The 17,918-nt window shown below is 42.2% G+C and overlaps 1 protein-coding gene across 3 annotated transcripts in view; it reads left to right on the top strand.

The window, feature by feature from the left end:
• Positions 1 to 17,709, top strand: part of MSANTD3 (Myb/SANT DNA binding domain containing 3) — a 30,516-nt gene extending 12,807 nt beyond the window's left edge. For all 3 annotated transcript variants that reach the window (XM_043927457.1, XM_043927455.1, XM_043927456.1), the window contains 2 exons: positions 9,239 to 9,689; positions 17,022 to 17,709. In XM_043927457.1, the coding sequence (XP_043783392.1) occupies positions 9,272 to 9,689; positions 17,022 to 17,431 (828 nt within the window). In that variant the 5' untranslated portion in view covers positions 9,239 to 9,271 and the 3' untranslated portion in view covers positions 17,432 to 17,709. The remainder of the gene's footprint in view (positions 1 to 9,238; positions 9,690 to 17,021) is intronic.
• Positions 17,710 to 17,918: the final 209 nt, after the last annotated feature.

Genomic DNA, 17,918 nt, shown 5'->3' with positions numbered 1-17,918 from the left:
CAGTCAATAGACCAGGATAGGAAATAGCCTTTCTACTCTTTAGAACAAACTGATCACCCATAACCCGTGGCCAGGACCCCCTTCAGGGAATTGGCTGCTGCATTTCCTGCAGCTCACTCGCCAGTTCTGTATACTTTCCTTCTCTCCAAAGTTGCCCTGCTTTGTTCTAATGCCAATTCTGAGTCTGTTCTGATGGGAGTTAAGGTCTTCATTCTAGGTCCTCCCCAATCTTGGGGTCACATCCCTGGGCACATTTCTTTCTCTGTGCTTAGCACACTGTCTTGTCACCGGCCCATCCACAGTACACTGTCTTGTGTTGTGTCCTCATTGGACCATGATCTCCTGAATCTTAAGACATACCCCTCTCCCTTCCAATGCCTGCACATGCAGGTGCTTATTTAATCCTTGTGCGTTCTCTTTGCCTCTGCTTTCTCTTGATCCCCGACCCTAGTGTAGACACACACACATCCTGGTCATTTCTCACTTTGAAACAGCCCCTGGCATACCACTGCCTCCTTTCCATTAACTCGCCGCCACTCAGAATCCAGGCCCTTCCTTATCAATTATTTATCTGCATGATCTCCTTCAGCGCTCTCTGTTCATATCCTATACATTCTTAAAAGATCTAGCTCCAATGTCCTCTTGTTCATGAAGAGTGCAAGTTAACCTCTTCCCTCTTCTGAATGCCCAGGGTGCTTTGTCCTGTGTTATGGTCTGAGTTTCAGTGTGCCTGTCCTTTTGATGATCAGTTTCTGCATGCCAGGGCTCCTTCCAGGCTCTGTGGTTCAGCTTGTCTTTTCATCTTGCACATATTCTAGGACAGTACTGAACCTTTGGCAGGAATTCATTACGTATCTGTTGAGGTTTTTTTTTTTGCCGGTGAGTAGAAGAGCCAATAAGTATTTGGGTGTATGTTGTATTTAGACCATTATTTTACTTTTGGAAGCAGTTCAGTATGGGTGAGCGGGGTGGAAAGAACTAAAATCTATTGAAGATCTAGTCTGTGCTTCTTGACTTCCATTGCAGGGCAGTCATATAGAGGGACTCAGGCAGAATGGGGGGTGTTAACTCTTCCTGCGGATGAGGCATGAGGTTAATTGACTTGCCCAGGATCACACCGGTAAGTGAGTGCTAAAGTTAAGATTTGAGCCCAGGTTTTCTGCATCCAGTGTCTTCACTTCACTTTAAGAGCAGTAGTTCATATCCTAACATCTATCTGAAGTCTCAGTGTCACGATTTTGGGTCAAATCTGGCCAACTTTCTCTAGCTTTTGCCCAAATTTTAGGAATTAGTTTCATCCTTGGTGGACTTAGAGTATTATTGGATGGTGTATTAGTCACCTTGGCCTGCCATATAAAATAGCACAGACTGGTGGGGGGCGGGGACTTAAACAACAAAAGTTTATTTCTTACAGTCCTGGAAGCTTAGGAAGTCCAAGATCAAGGTGCCAGTAAAGTAGGTTTCATTCTGAGGCCTCTTCTCTTGGCTTGTAGGTGGCTGCCGTCTCTGTGTTCTCACACGACCTCTTTGTAACCTAGGGGATGGTGGTGACTGGGGAGGCAGGGAACAAGAGCTCTCTTGTTTTTTCTTATTAGGTCACTAATCTTCTTGAGCCAGGACTCCACCCTTATGACCTCATTCCATCTCGTTGTTCAGTCACTCAGTCCAACTCTTTGCGACCCCATGGACTGCAGCATGCCAGGCTTCCCTATCCTTCACCATCTCCTGGAGCTTCCTCAAACTCATGTCTATTGAGTCAGTGATGCCATCCAGTCATCTCATCCTCTGTCTTCCCCTTTTCCTCCTGCCGTCTATCTTTCCCAGCATCAAGGTCTTTTCCAATGAGTCTATTCTTCCCATCAGGTGGCCAAAACATTGGAGCTTCAGCTTCAGCATTAGTCCTTCCAATGAATATTCAGGACTGATTTCCTTTAGGATTGACTGGCTTGATCTCCTTGCAGTCCAAGGGACTCTCAAGAGTCTTCTCCAGCACCACAGTTTGAAAGCCTCAATTCTTCAGTGCTCAGCCTTCTTTTATGGTCCAGCTGTCATATGCATACATGACTACTGGAAAAACCATAGCTTTGACTAGATGGACCTTTGTCGGCAAAGTAATGTCTCTGCTTTTTAATACACTGTTTAGGTTTGTCATAGCTTTTCTTCCAAGGAGCAAGCATCTTTTAATTTCATGGCTGCAGTCACCATCTGCAGTGATTTGGGAGCCCCCCAAAATAAAATTTGTCACTTTTTCCATTGTTTCTCCATCCTTATGCCTTGAAGTGATGGACTGGATCTGTGATCTTCAGTTTTTGAATGTTGAGTTTTAAGTCAGCTTTTTCACTTTCCTCTTTCACCTTCATTAAGAGGCTCTTTAGTTCCTCTTCGATTTCTGCCATAAGGGTGGAATCATCTGTGTATCTGAGGTTATTGATATTTCTCCTGGCAATGTTGATTCCAGCTTGTGGTTCTTCATCCAGCCAAACATTTTGCTTGATGTACTCTGCATATAAGTTAAATAAACAGGGTGACAATATATAGCCTTGATGCACTCCTTTTCCGATTTTGAACCAGTCCATTTATTGTTCCATGTTCAGTTCTAACTGTTGCTTCTTGACCTGGTTTCTCATTCAATCTTAATTACTTCCTTAAAAGCCTATCTCCAAATATAGTTACTGTGAGGGTTAGGGTTGCAACAGATAAGTTTTTTTAGGGGAATGGGTTGAATACAAACATTTAGTCCCCTAACAGATGGATTTTTAAGGTGGATAGTAAATGTACTTATTACGATCTTCTGGTGGTTTAGTCAGTGTTATTGTTTTGGGAATTGTGCTGATTATTTCCTCTTTGTTCTTTTATAATATTGAAATCCTGCTATTTTATTTAGTTCTGTCTATGGGTCTTTGCTTAGCCCAAGAGGAATTTCCATTGTATTTGGATTTTGCTATTTTATTTGACCATTTTTACTTTACTGCAGCTTTTGGTGTACTGATTATTTATCATATATGATACTCATTCTGTGCATGGTAGGCAGTTTTATGTCTGTATCAAAAGACATTGATTTGTTCAATTTTGCTGAGGGCCCACAATGGGAGGGTCTCTGGGCTGCTTGTTGTCCTACAACCATGCATCTGCACTCTGTCTAGCAGAACAATGGACGGAAAAGATGATCCATACGGAGTAGAGCTGGGGGCAGTTTCTAATAAAAGTCGATGCAGCAGAGGCTTGTTATGTTGTCATATATAACCAGTTATGGACATTCCCGAAACTCCAGTACTTTGGCCACCTGATGCGAAGAGCTGACTCATTGGAAAAGACCCTGATGCTGGGAAAGATTGAGGGCAGGAGGAGAAGGGGATGACAAAGGATGAGATGGCTGGATGGCATCACCGACTCGATGGACATGGGTTTGGGTGGACTCTGGGAATTGGTTGTGGACGGGGAGGCCTGGCGTGCCTGCGGTTCATGGGGTCGCAGAGAGTCGGACACGACTGAGCGACTGAACTGAACTGAACTGATGGACATTCCTCAGCAGTTTTAAGCTAGAAGGTGCTTTCTAGTCTCGAAGTTTCTACTAATAAGCTTTGCCCGGACATCTCTTTCTGCGGGAAGTGTCTGTTTTCTTAGGACTGTCAGTCAGGCGCCCCAGCACAATGTCAGCATCCAGTGTCCCTGAGCCTTGACCATTTTAAAGCTCCGTATTATTGCTACAGTTACTTTTCAAACACATATTCTTAGCAGACCAACAGTGGGAATTATTTCAGTCCCCTGGTTAGAGCGAGAGCAGTGCACCTGGGTGGGGGCGGGGGTGTGGACCCTAGGTTTGAAAGAAAAGGGAGGGGAGGAGCCAACAGATGGAGATGGACAGAAGCAGGCACAGCTCCTAGGCTGCTCTACCCTAGGACCTTTCCCTGTTGACGATTAGATTGCTGATTGACAAGTAATTCGAGCAGGGCACTAGAGGCTTCGCTAGGTCTGAAAGAAGTGGGCTAAGCAGAGCAGAGAGCAGCCTGGGCATGGAGTCAGACCCGGGTTTAAATCCTGGTTCTGCTACTTACTATTTGTGTGACCACAGGCAAGATACTGAGCCTCATTTTTCTAATCTGGGAAATAGGAATAATAATCGGTTAGTGGGGATGTATAGCCCACTTCAGAAGGCTGTTGAGGAATCCGTAGGGGACCTTTGGGGTACGCTGTCTTCATACCAGAATCCTTTTATAGCCCGTAAGGATGCAATCACATAGCCAAGGGAGGCCTGCTGTTCTCCAAAATTAGGCAAAGTAAATTGGTAACTTTCGATTTACTTAGCTAGTAATTAAATAACAGTTTAGTTAATAGGCTATTAATGGTCCCCAGGTGTTGGTAATTCTGAATATTTGCTTTTGAGAGAGTTGTATAATTTCTTCTGGTACTTTCATAGTTTTTTTGTTTCAGCAGTGTAACAAATGATGCTCTCAGGGGCTATTTTGGGGAGGATTAAATGATATAGTGCATATTAAGCAGTTAGTATAGTGTCGTGCCTACAGTATAGCCTCAATAACAGTTATCTGCTATTGTTATTACTGCTCTTATTAGAGACCAAACTGGCCACACTTAGGTTAAGATCCTTTATGAATTTAGACTCCCCACCAGCCCACCACCCCCTGGTGGCAGTTAGTGGTACTGCACATTGTGAGGAAGAATTCAAGTGCCTGGAACTAATTCCCTGTAGTTTTAATTCCACCAAGTATCACAGGGACTTTGTTAGGCAGAGTGTGGCCTATTTGCTTGGGAGCTGCAATTCATATATCACTAAACAGTGAAGGGACATATTTTTCACCTCCACAATTGGCACAGATTTTTAAAAAATGTTAACAGCAGAAGTCAGTGAAGTGGGAATATCAGTTGGTACACAATTTTGAAGAAATAATCAAGGATAGGAAAAAGAGGTTTATTTAGAAAGAAAATGTATATCGTATGTAAGATATTATTACCTTTGATAGAATGAAATAGCAAACAGTCCCTTTTTCATTTGGGAATCAGATTCCCAATCCTCATAGCAGTGATTCTTAAAAACAGTGGGGCATGGGGGAAGGTAGACATCTGGGGGCAGAAGAGTTGGGGTGGGCTTCATATAGTGTAGTGTGTAGGTTAAGAACATTTGGTATACCTATTGATTTCATAATAAAAACCATAGAACATAAAACATAAACCATAGAACATAAAATTGAACATAGACATCTTGGTAGATAGAGATACTATAGGAAGAGATATATTGTAAGGAGCGTGTGTTAATAAATTTCAGTTTGGAAATGCTGCTTTATAGGAAATAAGAGTACTGATGAAGGGGGACATTAATTTTGGACCTTTGGGGAAGATGGGGTCTGAATTGGATCATCATAGCAATATTAGGGCCATGTGGCTGAAGCATAGGCCTGGTAATTTAGGAGTTCAGGACTTGTCTCCAAAGATAAATTGTCCTCCCAAGGACAGAGGAGCCTGGCAAGTTACAGTCCATGGGATTGCAAAGAGTCGGACACGACTTAGCAATTAAACAACAGCAACATTTCTCTTTACCCAAGACCTGAGGGCCAGACCGCCTCTGGCTTGGCTAAAGCTCGCGATTTTTGATGTGGATGTGTTCATAACGAATGTGAGGGCAGGCACCTTGTATCTGAGACACTGATCACACTGACATTAACTTTTGGGAGGAAGTGGTACATGGTGGGAGACCCCGAGCAGGTTCTGTTGCCCTCATGTTAAGTCCACATTTCCTTGGCTTCTATTTAAAGGTTCTCTGATCTGGCCAGGTCCCCTCCACGCTCAGGTCTCACAGATTTCAGCTATTTACAACTACAGTTGGGACTTCCCTGGTGGTCCAGTGTTAGGTATCTGTCTTGTGGTGCAGGGGACGCGGGTTCAATCCCTAGTCTGGGAACTAAGATCCCACATGCCTCAGAGCAGCTAAGCCTGCATACCGCAACTAGAGAGTCTGCAACGAAAGATCCTGCGTGACGGAATGGGGATTCTCTAAACCACAACTAAGACCCAACACAGCCAAGTAAATATTAAAAAAAACAACAAAATTACAGCAACCCCTTCCCAGGCATAGTATGTGAAGAGCTGACTTGTATAATGGTGTGAGTTTAAGTCAGTGTTTTAAAACTTAAAAGCCACAGTCTTTCCCCCACAACCTACCTATGGAACTTTTCAAATACGAAGATCAAGAGAATAATTTGATGAATCTTAGTGTACCCATCACTCTTATTCACATGTCCCATTTTTGGCTAGTGGGGCTCCTTTCAAGTTAGTGTCTATTTCTGTTCATAGTGGGTTGGTCAGTTTTAAATGGACTGCATCATCAGTATCTTGATACTTGTCTGTTATTCTGAAAACTCAAGAGGCTTGAAGAACATAAAGAGGATGGGGCATATCAACCTTGCACAGAGGACAGTGCTCCGCTTGTTTTATTGGTGCATTCTCTGTTGCTTAGTGACATTCTTGCCATGATGAACCTGAGAGATTAATTTTGTAGGAAGTTTTCTCTGAATAAAAGATGTGGGAGAGTATGTGGTCATAAAACACATAGGTTCAGTGGAATAAGACATTTATTAAGCATCTATTGTGTGAAAGATGCTGGCTCAGCACTGGGGAGGATGGCAAGATGACCTAGGGAGTCATAGTTGAGTAAGAGATAATTGTGAAATGATACTAAGAATACCAGGTGATTCGAACTCACAGACGCAGAGAGTAGAACAGTGCGTACCAGGGACTGGAGTTGGGAGTGGGGGAAATGGGGAGATGTTGGTTAAGGGGGTACAAGGTGCAGTTTTGTGGGATGAATCATTCTAGAGATCTAAGGTACAGGAATGAGACTATAATAATGCTGTACTGAATATTGGAAATATGATGAGAGACTAGATTTTAGGTGCTCTCATCACACACATAGAAGGTAACTATGTGGGGAGATATGTTATTTAGCTTAATTGTAGTAATCATTTCACTATGTATGTTACCTATATACAGTTTTTTTTAAAAAATATAAAAAGGTATAACTTTTTACATTTATTAAAAATATAAAAATCTATGGTTCAGTTTAGTCGCTCAGTCGTGTCCGACTCTTTGTGACCCCATGAGCTGCAGCACGTCAGGCCTCCCTGTCCAGCACCAACTCCCGGAGCCTACCCAAACTCATGTCCATTGAGTCAGTGATGCCATTCAACCATCTCATCCTCTGTCGTCCCCTTCTCCTCCTGCCTTCAATCTTTCCCAGCATCAGGGTCTTTTCCAATGAGTCATCTCTTCGCATCAGGTGGCCAAAGTATTGGAGTTTCAGCTTCAGCATCAGTCCTTCCAGTGAACACCCAGGACAGATCTCCTTTAGGATGGACTGGTTGGATCTCCTTGCAGTCCAAGGGACTCTCAAGAGTCTTCTTCAACACCACAGTTCAAAAGAATCAATTCTTCTGCACTCAGCTTTCTTTATAGTCCAACTCTCACATCCATACATGACCACTGGAAAAACCGTAGCCTTGACTAGACAGACCTTTGTTGGCAAAGTAATGTCTCTGCTTTTTAATATGCTAATCTATGGTATATAGATTCTAATAATGATAAGGGCATGTGTCCTAAGTTGTGTCCAACTCTTTGTGACCTGATGGACTGTAGCCTGCCAGGCTCTTCAGTCCGTGGGATTCTCCAGGCAAGACTATTGGAGTGGGTTGTCATGCCCTCCTCCAGGGGATCTTCCTGACCGAGGGATTGAACTTGCAGCTCTATGTCTCCTGCATTGGCAGGCGGGTTCTTTACTGCTAGCACCAATGCCGTGCGGCATGGCCAAAAATAAATAAAATAAAAATTCATTAATTGGTAAAGGATATAGACTGCGCTATAAGATGGACTATCCTTTGGCAATAACAAAGAATGAAGTATTGATATGTGCCACAATGTACACAGACCTTGAAAACATTATGTAAAGTGAAACAAGCAAGTCACAGATTATTCCATTTGTATGAAATGTCCAGGGGAAAAAAAGAGGGACATTGGACTCAATCTTTAAAGCGTTCAGGCCCTTACACCTCTAAAATTATATTAATGATTTACATGTAACTGTACACTTTCACGTATTGGAGAAGGAGATGGCAGCCCACTCCAGTGTTCTTGCCTGGAGAATCCCAGGGACGGCGGAGCCTGGTGGGCTGCCGTCTATGGGGTCGCACAGAGTCGGACACGACTGAAGCGACTTAGCAGCAGCAGCAGTAGTACACTTTTAAAAGTGGCCCTTAAAAAAAAAAAAAGTGGCCCTTAGAGTTTAAGGATTACAGATTCCAAGTCCTCATTTTAAAGATAAAGAAATTGAGATTCCTCTAAGAGCATGGACCTATCTGCAGCCGCAAACATAGCGATGGAAATGTCAGATCTTCTGGGGTGATTTCTGGATGATTCTAAAATCTTGGTAGTATTTATATTATCTGTTATATTAGGTCACTCACTGCCTTCTCTTATCTTCAGCTGTAACAAAACTTTGAGAGACCTGTTTAGTTCAAAAGGTGCCTAACATGAATTTGAGGAATTAGCAGTTCCTTAATGTTTAGGAGAAACAAACTAACACAATAGAGTTCCACGTAGATGTTCAGCTTTTCTTTTCTTTTTTTTTTTTTTGGCTGTTCTGTACCACATAGGGGCTTCCTCAGCGGCTCAATGGTAAAAAAAAAAAATCCACCTGCAATGCAGGAGACACAGTAGATGCAGGTTCGATCCTTGGGTTGAGAAGATCCCCTGGAGGAGGGCATGGCGACCCACTCCAGTATTCTTGTCTGGAGAATCCCATGGACAGAGGAACTTGGTGGGCTAACGCCCATGGGGTAGAAAAGAGTCAGACAGGACTAAACACAATAACCAGGTAATCACAAAATAGCCAAGAAGTGCAGCAAAGCCTCTACTGGCGTGGGTAGCCATTCCCTTCTCCAGGGGATCCCCATGACCTAGAGATTGAACCTGCTTCTCCTGCATTGCAGACTGGTAGATTCTTTACCATCTGAGGCACCAGGGAACCCCCACTTGAAAATCTATTCTTAAGTAAAAACCTCATTCCTGGTAAACTTCTGAATGTTTTCTTGAGAATATCACAACTTAATACTAAAGAGGGGGGCAAAGTGCCGTATTTCAGACAAGGGAATCAAGTCAGGGATGGAGCTTGAGTGATTAGCTGATGCCTTTATAGCTGGAGTTGATAATGATTGTCTCAAACTTCCTGTTCCAGGATAGCTAACAGCCAGGAGAAACACAGTGGAAAATGCAAAACAACGAAATCATAAAACCTGCCAAATACTTCTCAGAATTGGAAAAGAGCATCCTGCTGGCGTTAGTAGAAAAGTACAAGTATGTGCTGGAGTGTAAGAAAAGCGATGCGCGAACTATTGCCCTCAAGCAGCGAACCTGGCAGGCGCTTGCCCACGAGTACAACTCCCAGCCCAGCGTGTCGCTGCGGGATTTCAAACAGCTGAAGAAGTGCTGGGAGAACATCAAGGCTCGGACCAAAAAGATTATGGCCCACGAGAGGAGAGAGAAAGTGAAGCGCAGCGTCAGCCCGCTTCTGAGCACCCACGTCCTGGGGAAGGAGAAGATTGCCAGCATGCTGCCGGAGCAACTTTACTTCCTGCAGAGCCCTCCCGAGGAGGAGCCCGAGTACCACGCTGAGGCCGCCGCCCAAGGTATCGTGCCTGCCGCCCGCTTGCACCTTCCCCTCGGGTACCCGTTTGACATTGCAGTGTTCAAGTCCTTCATTTCCACGGAGCTTAGAAAAAAAATAACTTTCATATCACACTTGACTTTCTTAATTCAGAATTTCTGGATTAGATAGGACATTCAAGTCATGTTGTCCATAAAAACAGAAGCTCTTCTCTCCTTGTTCTCTCTCTTAGACAGGCCTCATAACCACTGTTATCACCTAAGAGGGAAAAATAAGGGGCTGCATCAATATAGTTATGAATGAAGTACCTTAATTGCTTATCTCAGTCTATCTCATATATTAAAGAGACTTTGATTTATACTCACTCAATCATATTTTTAATCTTTCAAAAAGTAGTTTTTGAGGACCTATTGTGTGCAAAGCACCACACCAAGTTCCTCAAAAGGCCACGTTGAGAAAGTGAACTATTTCAAACTTACCAAAAGTACAGAGACTAATATACCAAACACCCGTTTAGCAGTCACCCAAGTTAAAAACTAGCGTTTCTGCCCATTATAATATTGTGATCTATAGTTCTGGTTTGTGCACTCCAGGAAACATGAGAAATTCTGGAAAAAATTCATTTTAGTTTTAATATACTTTTTTGAAAAGAGAAAAATATGCCATACATAATTCTTAGGGAAGTAAAAGAATGTCACATAATCAAGACTGTAACAGTAGTGGATCATGGCTTTAAAAAGTTGGAATTAAGGGGCTATTGAAAAGAAATGTCTCCAGGCAAGTGGAGGGTGAGAATGCATATAGACAAAGTGTCAGTAATTTCTGCCTCTTTTAAAATAGGAAAGATCATTTTATGTAAAGATTCATGGGAGTTTGCAGACAATATACCTAGATGCAGAGGAGGATTTCTGGGAAGGCCAGAAGGCTGCTCGTAAGGCCCTCCAAGGACCCAGACAGCAAGGATTTGCCTGGAAAAATCCAACTCTTGGCTTGCAGGATGAGAAATTCACTTATTAGTGTCCCGAGAGTAAACTGAAGCTCTGAGGGACTGGTTAATTAAAAGTCACAAGAAATTGTGTAAAACCAAGAATGTTATTCATGTAGAGTGGAAAAGATAATAACATGTTTCTGATTAGCACGTTTGTTTTTTTTTTTCCTTTCAGCAGATCATCCTGGGAAGCTAAATTATGATCAAATGTTTGTTTTCTGATCATTTGGCCAAGGTTAAATCTAGGAAGCCAGTTGAATGTCAGGCAACTCATGTGTTGTTTCTCAGGGTAGGATCTCTGTGTTTAAGTTGATTCTTGAGTTCCCCAGCCGGGGAAGCTTCCAGTGTTAATATGGACACTGCCAGCTCTCTCTCCTCCATCCTCATTGCTGCTTCTGCGCTAAAGTGGGGTCTGCTGCTAATTGACAGTGTCCTTGCCTTGGAGATGTTTACAACTTCAGCCAGTTCCTCTCCATTATGCTGGCCTTGGAGTGATTCTGTGTCTGTGAGGCAGTGAAAGGAATGGTGCTGGGGGAGGTGAATCAGCAGGGCTGCTTTTCAAATTGCTTCTATTCCCTGAGAGATGCTGAGGAAGATGCTGGTGTGGACTGCGTGCAGTTCACTTTGGCACATCTGCAGTCTGGATGATTGTGTATTGATTTCATCGGCTTATTCTAAGGCGACAGTCTTATTTCCCCATTTTCAAATTCTTGAGTAGGAACTAGAAAGTCTCTTCTTACAGATTTTTTTCCTCCTGCCTTTTAGAGGAAAGGATATAACTTATTTACTCATAAACACAATTTCTAAATTTTCAACAAGAAGGGAATAAATGTGGATTCCCAGTGTCCTTCCTGTAGTGACGTTTGCTAGAGACTCACTTGTAAAGAGATTTACTTTAAATTGGCTGTGTGTACATATATGGCACATGAGACTTTTTGCTGATGGTTCTTAAGGTACAGCCCATATGCTGTCTGGTTCCCGTTTCCAGGTCACATCTGGAGGGTGGTGGAGAAGTGTGTTGCTTTGTCAGTTGGGAACTGGGTCCAAAATAATTTGTACTCTCTAGTAGTTAAGCTACTGGAACTCTTTCCATACATTGAAACAGCTTTGAGCTTACCTCACCCATTTTGCATTTCAACTTACTTCTAAGAAAGAAAAAGAAAGCTGGAGTTGTTAATCATTGTTTGCGGGTCTTGCTGGGGAGAAGGTTGAGAACCTGCTGTAGAGTTATGGCTCTCCTTCTATCGTGTATCTTTTGGCGCATGGTCTCTGTGCGTGTGTTTAGTTAGTATCTCTGCTAACTTCGTCTCTAGTGTCCCTCTGTCTCTACCGCGCTGTCCAGTAGAGCAGCCACAAGCCATGTGAGGCTGGTAAGCACTTGAAATGCAGGGAGACTGAATTGAGAGGTGCTATGAATGCATGCACTGTATCTCAGAGATTTAGTACCAAAAAACCGAATGTAAAGTCTTATTCATAACATTTATATTGATTGATGTTGAAATGATAATACCTTAGATCTATTGGATTAAAAATATGTCACTAAAATTAATTTCACCTCTTTTTACTTCTTTAATGTGGTTATGAGAAGGAATTTTAATGGCATATGTAACTCATATTTCTGTCGGACACTGTCCTGACACCTTACAGAGTGCCTGTGACAGAATTAGTTGCTCAAAGATTTGTTGGAGGTTATGCAAAGGAGCCTAACACATTCCACTAGAGGCCTCCCTCCAACTATTTCTTATGTGAGATGTCTTCAACTGTGTCATCTTGATCACCATCCCTTGCATGTTCTTAGCTTTGTCAATAACTTTCATGAAATGTATATCTGTATTTGAATGCACTGGCCTTAAAACTTAACACTTAGGAACGTATTTGTAAAAAACGGATATTTTCCCCTTAAATATATTAAAAGAATTTATATAAAAAAATTTATAGATTTTTGATATGTGATAATTTGGCTTTGATACTTATCCTCCATAATCTTTGGGGAACAGGTTTGCAGAACAAACTAAGAGAGTCGACAAAACTTGCTGGGGGTGATCAGGAAGGTAGAATGGCCAAATGTCAGATACACGTAGGAAAACTAAGCTTTCAGGTAGGACTCAAATATCTTGAGAGAACTTACATTTAATTCACATGCTGTTAGTTCTCTACTATACAGCTATACTCCACTAATGCAGACATAGGCATGCCAACCTATCAAATATTTCTTAATAAATTCCATTATTAGTCTTTTTAGTTTAATCCTGTTCTTTTGGGGTGGAAACTCCAGTACAGGGGACTGATTTTTATTTCTAGTCATGACACACTAGCTATATAAAAGGCTGGAAAAGTCCTTTTTTGTGTATGTATTACTTACACAAAAATCAGCATTATTTTTGTCCTTTTTTTTTTTTAAATTTTTTTATTATTTTTTGAAGTCTTTATTGAATTAGTTACACTATTGCTTCTATTTTCTGTTTTGTTTTTTTGGCTGTGAGGCATGTGGGATCTTAGCTCCCTTACCAGGGAGCGAACCTGCACCCCCTGCATTGGAAGGCGAAATCTTAACCCACTAGACCACCAGGGAAGTCCCTATTTTTGTCCTTTTTTTTAATCCCCATTCACCACTTGCACTCTTTTCTCCTGAACGCTAATCATTCTAATGTGTTGTATATTCTCTCACGTGTTCTTGAAAGCATGCATTGGTGTTGTGTGTGTGTATTTTATTTTTTGCAAATATTAAAAATTTACATAGATTAAAAATCATGCTATAGATGCCATTCCTTTTTCTCTTACCTCTTTTCACTTAGAATGTTTTAAAGATCTATCCCCACCATAGTCAGTAAGTCTAACTTGTTTCTTTTAGTTGATGTACAATAGTTGTGTACATCCCCAGCATCTTATTTATCCATATTCCCTGTCAGTCCTGTTTCCATTTTTTTCTGCTGAGAAGGGCTGAGTTTTAGCCTTACCTAGTTTCCTTCCCATCCTTTGACTGCCTTCATTGGTTTTCCTGATGAAATTAAACTTACTCAAATTGCCCAGTGGAAGAACACCCCTTGACTGTGTTTCTGCTCCCAGGAAACACTTTAGGCCTTCTTGCCCGTTTTGCACACGATCCAGTTGTTTTCTACTTCTACTGGCTTTGTTTTACCTGGGAGAGAGATTACATGGTATGTGTTTGCAGCAGGTTGCCATTCCCAGGATAGTCTTTTTTTCCAATTAAGAGGAGACTCTCCCCATCTGAACACTAGCTTGCAATCATTGGAGCTAATATTTGTGTGAAAGTTAATTAACTACTCCATTGGGCTTCTCTAGTTTTAAGCTCCAGCTTCTAGCAGAGTCTTGAGAGATCTGGCTTTTTTAAGTTTAAAATGTGCACACTTTTAAACTAAAAAAAAAAAAAACTTTTAAAGTAGATTCATTTATCTGTTCCCAGACATAAACATACTGTCTTCACGTTGATAAGTCTAGATAGAAATTTGGAGATCAAAATTTGAAATATACACCCATAGTATTAATAATCAGTGGTTTTTTAGTGTATACAACCTGAATACTGCATTTCAAGATATGTAAGTAATCAGCTGAGCAGGTGATATACTGAGAGGCTGGGTGTTACAGTAGTTGAGCTTGGGTTTTGGAGTCAGGCAGACCTGGATTGGAGTCCTGGTTCTTTCAACTAGCCAAGTGACTTTAGCTTATTGTGTTTGGTTTTCTATAATAATACCTCCCTCAAGGACTTCCCTGTGGTCCAGTGGTCAAGACTCTTCCAGTGTAGCGGCACAGGTTCAATCCATGGCCCCACATGCCATGGGGTGTGCCCCCAAATGAAACAAAACAAAAACACCTCTCTCAGAGGGTTGTTGTAAGGATTAAATGAGATAATGCTGCCAAGCACCAGCCGAGTGCCTGGTTAGCTGCTCAGAAAATGGTAGCTGCTGTCATCATCGTCATCATCAAAAGGCCCCTAAAGCTAAGACTTACTGAGATAAAAATAAGCATTTAGAAATTGGGAGAGATGAGTAGCATTGTCAGGGCATGGGCTTTTTAAAAGCTCAGAGGAGTATCCAGAACTGTCCCCTGGAATGAAATCAAAGAGAGAAGAGGCTAAAGGTACCACAAAACGTCTAATGTGTCCAGTCTTCTTTGAAGACAGCTTCAGATCTGAGACTCGAAAGGAAACGGATGAGGTAATCCTCTTTGCATTTGAGCCCTTCTGAGGGAACCCACTCTCGGTGCTCAGCCGTCCCCGCTTCCTTGTCCTGCGCCTCGGTTCTCCACGCAGAATGCTGTTCTTTCTTCACAGTTGTGCTGTGTTGAGAGCGATGTGACCCTCTGCAGCCAATTCATCCCGCACACATTTCTCACAAGCCCAGCAGTGTATCTGGCCCTGAGCTGGGTCCTCCAGGAGGATGAATCAGAGGCAGTGTTTGTCTTCAAAGCGCTCAGAGACCTGAAGGGGAAGTGGTTAAACCGCCAGTTTTAACAAGTGCTCTGCCAGAGGTAGGCTCCGGAGGCAGTGGGAGCGCGAGGGAAGGACATCTAATTGAGGCTGTAGCCGCTGGAGCTGGGAAGACTCCTAGGGAGACATTTTCATTATCTCTGGATGACGCAGGAGTCCTTTTAACCTTCCCTTTCAAAAGTAAGATTTTTTTTTTTACCTTTTCTTTAAGCTTAATTAGGAACTAGTTATGGTTGTTACCTAACCCCTTGGAGTGAAATCATCTAAACAGCAGCCATTTTCCTTTTATTAACAGAGTGTTACGAGTTAGGTTTCCCCCAGTAGCCATTAACATTCCCGGCATCCCATCTTCTGGAATAATGGAGTGGACGTACTAATGTAATCAACTCTGTTAATAAATTGATGTTATGTTCCTCTAAGGAGAGGACTCTCATTATTGGAAATATAAAGCGTCCCAAGAAAGCATTGGAGTCAAAGCTAGAATCCAGTCTTACCACATGGAATCATGGGTTAGCGATGTTAGTGGTTTCCTTATGGAAACTCCCTAACCGATACTCATATCATTGCCCTATAAAAATACTAGGGCAAACATGGCACCACCAAACGTGGCAACGTTTTGTATCGTTAAGCTCTGTTCCCTTCTGTTCAAAGCTTCAGCGCATAAATATTTACTAGGCATCTGCTGGGTACCAAGCAAAATAATTGGTGCCCAAGGATAAAAGAAATGAATAAGTCACAGTCCTCAAACAATGCTAGGATGTGTTAAGTTCTATAACAGAAGAGAAAGGGAGAGGACTGAGGTTTCACAGAGCAAGTAGCATTGATCCTGAATGAAGCAGGGGTTAGGGAGGAGGCTGGAAGGGAAATTGGAGTAAGAATGTGTTTGAGTGAGGGGCTGGAGACAGTTAGTGAGCCCAACTGTAGGCAGAAGGAGCAGTGAGACAGCATTATGGGAGAAAATAAAGGTTGTGGTAGAATTGGAGGATACCTGGGATTTTGAAGAGTAAGTCAAGGAAGATAAAGGAAGGTTGGAATTAGATTATGAGGGTTACTTAGGGTGGATTGAAAACAGAGCCAGAGATAGGAACTCCAGGGGAACATTTAAGTGTGAGTCCAGAAGAGAGACAGAAGAAAGAGCAGTCAGAGAGGAAATTTAGGAGAAAGCAATGGTTCAGAAGCTAATAGAGGAAAAAAATGTCAAGAAGGATTGTCAGGTGCTAGGGAGAAGTTACATAAGAGGGATCAGAAATGTCTGTAGGATCTGAATATTGACCCCCAAATGGTAGCGCTAGAGGGAACAGCCAATTGTAGGAGACTGAAGAGAAGTCTGAGGAAGTTAAGCCAGGGAATGTAGGCTCATCTTTCCAGGAAGAACCTTTGTGAGATGCCTCTCCAGGGTAAGGGTCAAGATCTGTGACCAGGACCCCCAACAATGGTGCCCTTGTGGAGATTGAACTTCAGTGTTCGTGGCTGAATGAGAATCAGAGAGGGAGATCAGACCAAGGGAGAACTTCTTAATCTGCAAACCGACCGCTGGCTTTGTACTGTGGTCTTCTGCTCACTGGGGGTTGTGCACATTTCATTTTAGAATTTATATCCGCATACCCAGGTCTCCAATCCTTGATAAGCACAGTCTCGGACCACTTTTCTCATAGTGCGCAGTGTCAGAAATGACATGATGAAACCTATTATTGTTACTTTCTAAAGGGAAAATTGCTTTCGATGTATGGGTTTTTTTTTTTTTTTTAAATGGGTTTTTTTAAAAGTCAGGAGTGGCAGGGTTACCTGTGGCCATGCAGACCAGAGCAGATGCTGTCTCAAGTCATCCTGCCATGGGGGACCCTGTCATTTGAAATAGGATTGATTTACTCTCTGCCTGTAAGATCTTTGAACATATGTTTTCTGCTACTGTTTTTCAGAATCATTTGCTGTTTCAAATAGAGAACTGTGCGATGATGAGAAAGAGTTCATACATTTTCCAGTATGTGAGGGGACCTCTCAACCTGAACCCTCGTGTTCAGCTGTCAGAATAACAGCCAATAAAAACTACAGGAGCAAAACCTCTCAGGAAGGTGCTTTAAAAAAGATGCATGAGGAAGAACACCATCAACAAATGTCCATCTTACAACTGCAGCTGATACAAATGAATGAGGTGCATGTGGCCAAAATCCAGCAGATAGAGCGAGAGTGTGAGATGGCAGAGGAGGAACACAGGATAAAAATGGAAGTTCTCAATAAAAAGAAGATGTATTGGGAAAGAAAACTACAAACTTTTACCAAGGAGTGGCCTGTTTCCTCATTTAACCGGCCCTTTCCCAATTCACCCTAAAAGACTGTGGGGGTGGCTCCCTTGTAATTAATCTGTGTTGGCAAAGAAAGTCTGGAACACGAACTTGCGGTCAGTCACCTGTAACAGAGCTACGAACTAGGAAAATTAGAGTGGCAGTAGTCACTTAAGAAAAAAAAAAAATACATTCAGGCAAACAGCTGCGCCCTATGTACCCCTTCAGTGGTCAAGAAGCTGTTAGAGTTTTCTGAAAATTATCACTTTGAGTGCTATCATTCTGAATGTAATGTCTCTTAATTAGAATTCATACAAGAACCATGTGTGAGTGTTGTTGTATTTTTTTAATCAAATGCGAGTGTGACTATAAAGGAGTGTGGCTGGGTTTTGTGGGTCTTTTCATTTTTTTAAAAATTAGACAGTAGACCTTTTCTATCCAAATGAATGCCCTCCCATTGAAAGTGGCTGTCTTGGGAGGATACATGTTTCTCCAGTGGTGATGCTGTGGCTCAGAATTTGCTAGAGGTCTTTC

This window comes from Cervus elaphus, chromosome 16 (genome assembly GCF_910594005.1).
Source record: "Cervus elaphus chromosome 16, mCerEla1.1, whole genome shotgun sequence".
Taxonomy (NCBI): domain Eukaryota; kingdom Metazoa; phylum Chordata; class Mammalia; order Artiodactyla; family Cervidae; genus Cervus; species Cervus elaphus.
Note: the sequence above shows the minus strand (reverse complement) of the source record. Positions and strands in the feature narration are given on the sequence as shown.